This window comes from Nannobrachium achirus, assembly GCF_963921795.1.
Source record: "Nannobrachium achirus genome assembly, chromosome: 8".
NCBI classification, from domain to species: Eukaryota; Metazoa; Chordata; class Actinopteri; order Myctophiformes; family Myctophidae; genus Nannobrachium; species Nannobrachium achirus.
This window is the reverse complement of record NC_137817.1, coordinates 15101276-15107651: the sequence shown is the minus strand read 5'-3', so window position 1 is coordinate 15107651 and position 6376 is coordinate 15101276. Positions and strand designations below refer to the sequence as shown.

The 6376-nt window shown below is 42.3% G+C and overlaps 1 protein-coding gene across 1 annotated transcript in view; it reads right to left on the bottom strand.

Annotated features, from left to right (window-relative positions):
- coq8b (coenzyme Q8B) overlaps positions 1–3832 on the bottom strand; it is a gene marked incomplete at its 3' end in the record, with an annotated part of 4608 nt that extends 776 nt beyond the window's left edge. Inside the window, exons 1-3 of the mRNA XM_080731734.1 lie at positions 3720–3832; positions 2421–2602; positions 456–612 (exon numbers count right to left, since the gene is read on the bottom strand). Of these exons, the coding sequence (XP_080587860.1) occupies positions 456–612; positions 2421–2602; positions 3720–3741 (361 nt within the window). The 5' untranslated portion in view covers positions 3742–3832. The remainder of the gene's footprint in view (positions 1–455; positions 613–2420; positions 2603–3719) is intronic.
- Between the last annotated feature and the right edge of the window lie 2544 nt (positions 3833–6376).

Below are 6376 nucleotides of genomic sequence, written 5' to 3'. Positions count from 1 at the left end.
GGAGAAAGTGGTACAGTCAGATTGGGCAATGGGCATTAAGGCCACTCAGGTCATGCCATTGGTTTGAGGGGCACAAGGCCAAACTGAGGGGCAATGGCGGCCATGGCCTTCATGGCCTCCATGAAATTCCTGTCCCTGATTGACACAATACATTAAATTATTATGTTTTAGTAATATTGTTCCTGCTGTTCTACATACTGCCCACCAGGTGAGGAAATCACAGATTGAGGCATTGAGGCTTTAACCTTTTTACTTTTATGAAATAGCTGATAGCTACTTGACATTAGAGTGAAAGCCACAATGAAAATCAATTAAACAACACTATATGCAGTGCTGAAAAATAAAAAAGGCTATTCCGTAACACGCTGAAAAAGAAAATAACCTACTGTACAGAAAAGTCATCATCTTCTCTACACTTAGCTACCTAGATGCCAACATGGCAGACTTAACAATACCTTCTGGCATCTCTTCTGTGGCCCCAGCACCAGCCTGGGTTTGCTCAGCTACATCTGGAGGGAAATCAGACCCTACAGACCACTTGGATGCTTCTTCAGGGTCCACCGTTTCCCAGCCCTCGTCAGAAGCAAACACATCTTCTTTTATAGACTGTTGCTGCAACAGGAGCAAGGTTGGACAGACAAGCTATTTAGCCAAAACAATGTGTGCTGTGTGTATTTACTGGACAGATATGAGGAAGTGTACACAGAGAAAGCCACTAATGATGTTCTAGAATGAAACATCTTTTGTTTGACATTGACAATGTGACAACGTAAAGAGGTGTGTAAATTCATTACTGTGGCTTGTTAAGAAAGTTATTTAGATTGCATGTTGCATGAGACAGATGCTAGCTTTGGTGTTTACCTGTTATCCAAGTCTCTTTGAAGCACTACATTGTTGTCTTTGTACTCTAATTATGTAACCATCACTTTTTGACTAGGGAGCGTGTAGGGCTGTAGTCACGATAATTGGGACAGACCTAAGTGCATGCATGCTTGCTCTACTTACTCTGATTTTGCACTTGCAAGTCGCTCTGGATAAGAGTACTGTACATAGCGAGTGCCTAGGGCTGTCACGATATGACATTTTACATGACGATTAATTGTCACTCAAATAATTGGCGATTAACGATTTAATTGTGTATTTGTCGTTGATAATTACATTTCTGTTTGGCTTTTAGGCTTTGAAGTTGCATTATGGTAGATATGACACATAACCTAAATATACAAATACATTACTGACATATTTGACAACTTACTACTTAAAAAATAACATTGATAGTGGAAATAGCCGATCTACAAGCTCACAACGCGTCGCGATGCGACGCGTTGTGAGCTTGTAGATCTGCTATTTCCACTATTTCTGACATTTTTCAACATTCACAATTATGACGATTATGACAAAATAATTGCGATAATGTCAAATAATCACGATTAGACGATTATGTAATAATTGTGACAGCCCTACGAGTGCCTATACTGTATATTGTGAATTGGCATACAGATGAGAAATACAGCCACTTGTGCCAAGAGCAAGACTGATGTGCATGAGGTCCTTCCTTATATACTTGAAAAAGACTGAAGGGTTGAAACTTTAATACCATCATCAGCTGTTTGATGCAAATAAACTTTTTGGAGCATTCAAAAGTGAATTACAAGCCCTCGCTTTGTTCTTCATCAATTCTGTTTTTACAGTTGGATGGCCTTGCTTACCACAATGTTTGACAACATCAGGGAATCTAATCAGGAGTAGAATTTGAATTGTCTTGTCTTTGGGATCTAATTATTACACAGCATGGGGTAGTCGTGCCTCAACAAATAAGAGAATATTTAAATCAGCTGCTCTTCATGTGTTGTATCGCTGCAAATGCCAGCCATTTGGATGCGCCAAGTCGGAGATGCTACTCATAAGACAAGACAATTGCAGGGATATTTACATATCAGATAAAATCTCTCTCTGTCGGGAGGAAACTTCATTATGTACAAAACTGCATCAGAGCCTACGTGTGGTATGTGCTTCTCTTCTGGGCCAAGGGGGTCCCTCCCTGGCACAAAACATGTTCAGATTGGGGTCCGCGGCCAAATACACATCAATTTGGGGGTCCTTGGTGCTAAGACGTATGAGAACCACTGCTCTCTAGGACAACTGTTTCTCCCAAGCATTGGGTCAGGACCCATTTGTGGGTCACGGTCCTCACGGACACATTTTTGTGGGTCCCTTAATTTTTTGTTTCATACATTTTGTTTTCAATTATTAAGATTTTCATGTGAATAATAATTAAAAGAATATATGTTTCTAAGTAATCTACAAGCTCACAACGCAGCACGCAGCGACGCGTTGTGAGCATCTAATTTCTAATTTCCCTTTTGGATCATGGGCTAAAAAGTTTGGGAACCACTTCCACAGACTATATCAGTTCTCACCGTGGCACTTCCTCCCATGACGGTGCCCATGATCCCCTCCACCACCTCCTGGGCAGCTTTGACCCCGGCCCCCATGGTGGAGTTGCTGGCCATCAGTCTGAGCTGCTCCCCCTGGGTGCTGCAGAAGGAGCAGCCCACCTTGTTGGCCCCTCGCAGCACCTGCATCAGCTCATTCAGAGACACTGCAGAAAGAGAGACACACAGCAGACCAGACAGGTGAATGCCTCAAGATTTGAATATGAGAAAAATCCCTTAAATCCCAATATTGAACTATGTCATTAATATACCTTAGAGGAGTTGTGTGGAAATAAAACAAAAGTTCCCCCTCTTCTGTGTTTCCTAGAACTGGAGGATTGATTTTGGGGTTTGTATTTCAAAAATATTAAATATGGAGATTACAACACAGGTCTTCCACATGGGGTCCTCAGAGATACTGCCATATCTTTGCGTGATAGACAGGGATTTATTTTATTATTTGTACATTAACCACTTGAACCTTAGCATCCCTATTCTGGGGGGGGGGGGGGGGGGGGCATTAGTTGAAAATAGCAGATCTACAAGCTCTGGAGTGGTAAAATGTCTGAAAATACACATTTAATATGAACATGTAGTAGTAATCCAATATAGTAGTAGTTGGTGTCCCTGCCTCATCTCTCTCTCTCAGCTAAGGGGTCCTTGACTTTGGCCTGAATAAAATTGAAACCCCCTGGATTACAAGTTACTTTCCAATAGCAAAGATTCTGATCAAACACTTTCTCATTACACTGACTGACTGACAGACAAATCTGCAGACACACCCCCCATACATGGAAAGGAAGATGTAAATATGGACACATTTTCCACATATATAGAAGTGATTCTAAAGAAACCCTTGAAGTCATCTGTGGCTAAAATAAACGTCCTTTATTCTGTAAGAACCTGCAAGAGAGAAAGAGCGTTTAACCTTGGATGTGACTGGCTATCCAGTCAGTGTGCCCATGGACATGACCAGAAAGTACAGTATGTGAACTCACGTGTCATTTTAGACGTGTATCTACGTATGTACGTGTATCTAAAAATACATAACAATGCAGCTGGTCAAGCATTAGCTAATTTCTAACAACCGCATAATAAGATTAAAGACTGAAAAACAGCATTTCAGTCAGGTTTTTTCTCACGTTGTGTAACTGGTAGCTAACGACAGAAGCTAATGCAACACTCCTTGCAAGCTGAAGCATCACAGCATGACATGGTGCCTCAGACATGCACGTACAGAACAATAACATCATTGAACTTTCAGTTGTGAATCAAACTACTCACTTCTTGTACAAGCGATGTTCATTCACTGTGATGTTATGTATGTGACAGCAATGACCTGACCCTCCTCTACAACCTGCGCTGTAGTGTACTGGAAGAAAAATAACACACTTCTGTATACAGGAAGCAAGCGTTTTGAAAGACGTGACAGTCGTCCAATTACGTTCTTGAGTTCTCTGATCACGTGGGTGGGAACATGTTTTGGGGCAACCAATGAGAGGTCAGAGAGGACACGTGCTCAGGCTCGTACGTGCTGTGATAGGTCCTGTGGTCCAGTTGGGGGCAGAGCAGTACCAGAGCCTTCTAATCAGAGAGTCCTGCCACTGCGGGGTCAGAAACAGCGCTGGTCACGTGGTTCATTGTCACTTTACACATATAGACTTCAATGCATTTTGTAAACTTCCGGTTCGCCGTTTGTCACTATACGCCAATAGATGTGTGCGTAGAAGACCTGGCCCCATGAAGTGAACGGGAGTGACGCAACTCTTCATTCTAGGGCTCTGAGCAGTACATTCTAGGCAGAGCCAGAGTTGTAGAAGAGAGAGTTACGTCACTTACGTCGACTCCCATAGTAAGCGTGAAAAGCCTATTTACTCTATGGTGGGAAGCTAACTTAGCCTAGCTTACTGGAGCCTGTTCTCATTCCTAGCGAGCCTCTGCCCCGTCCGCCCCCATTCATTTTTCACTCGCTGGTAAGTAGACTAAATCACGTCTTTTTCACTCTTTTAAAAATGGTATCTACCTTAGAGAGGCCCGTGAATGCGTTACAATGGTGAAAAAGACGTGATTTGGTCTACTTCCAGCGAGTTTAAATGACTCGGCTAGAATGGGGGGCGGACGGGGCATTGGCTCGCTAGGAATGAGAACGGCTCCATGCGAAGCCACTTCCGGTCTGCGGCGAGTTCAAAGCGTGACGCCACTTACTTATATATCGCTCTGGGGCTCTGGTTGGGGGGCGTGTGCTCCGCAGGTGTTTCTCCAATCACTGACCACAAAGGGCGGGGCGAAGATGGGAGCAGCGTCCAATCAGATTTTCTGTGTTTGGAGGTTGTCCTCTGCACATGCAGGAGATGGAGTTACAAAACCATAGCAACATGTACTACTGTATAGCTACTGCATACAGTCAGTAGGCCTATATGTTGCCATTCCACACTTGTCATGTTTATGTAGGGCAGTGGAGTGGTTCTCTACCCAGGGGGGTCCCCAAATTATTTTGGAGGGGTCCCCAGATGATTAACTTAATGTGAAACATTGTTTTCTCTCTCAACAGTAAACAAACCAGCATAAAGTTTAAGTGTATAGACTAGAGGGCATCTGCACATTTCTGAAGTGACTATTTAAGGATTTCTAATACCTCTAAAATGACAAATTAAACATTGGCAAAATTGTCAAATATTAGTGTCAGAAATTGTGAAAATAGCAGATCTACATGTGTTGCGACTCGTCGTTGTGAGCATGTAGATCTGCTATTTTCACAATAGAACAGTGTTATACAAACTGTAATGCCTCAACTCTTAGTGCTGGTCAGGGTGGGGGGTCCCCAGTTCAAATATGATTATTTTGGGGGTTGTGGCCTGAAAAGGTTGAGAAGCAAGTTTCCGTTCCACACTTGTCATGTTTGTGTTGGGCATATACTATTACCCAATGTATTTATTTCTTTTTCTTTTTTAATATATATATTTTATTATGTTCTTTTCCTCTCTACTTCTTCCACCTCCTTTCCCATCAAGATCTCTTCTCTTCCCCTTGTTGTATTTACAATGCATCGTATTGTTTGTCACCCATCTCAGAATTACAGTCTTACTTGTCTTTAATTCATAGGAACACAAGACAACAGCAGAAAAAGAGGAGAAAAAGATTATAAACCCCATAAATATTAAATAAAGTAAACAACAACAAAAATCAATGACTCTTATTTGATAATGACAACCCAACATTAAATGCTTATGTTCCCTCAACCCTATATAGTAGAGCCCTATGTTCCCTCAACCCTGCAGTATGTTCCCTTGGCCCTATTATATGTTCCCTCAAACGGGATCTGTCTTGAGAGATGACCTCAATCTAACCTCAATGCTATAACCCCAACCAAACCCTGACAGGACATATAGGGCTGACCCCAACACAGGACCACTAACAATACACAGCAGAACATACCAGTGGCCAGCACTGGGTGTCATGTTTTCTTAGGATAATAATGGTAGTTAGATGTATGTCTATGGCCAGTGGGTGTCATGTTTTCTTAGGATAATAATGGTAGTTAGATGTATGTCTATGGCCAGCACTGGGTGTCATATGTTGGATAATAATGGCAGTTAGATGATGTACCAGGCAAGGAACACATGTTGAACTAGAAATGCACTTTGTCTAGGTGCCAACTTGCGCATGGCCTACTTGTGCGCAAGCAGAGTGTGCAATGACTTGAGGTGCGCTCACCACTGGCATAACCGCAAAACATACTTTAGTTACATCATCAAGAATGATGGTCCCTTATATTGCGCATAAGTACCGTAACACTTGTGCGCAAGTTGAGTACGCAATGACTTGAGGTGCGCTCACCACTGGCATCACCGCAAAACATACCTTGGTTACATCACCAAGAATGATGGTCCCTTATTGGCTGTTGATGGTGATATAACCAAATCTTGTTTCAATTAATCGTA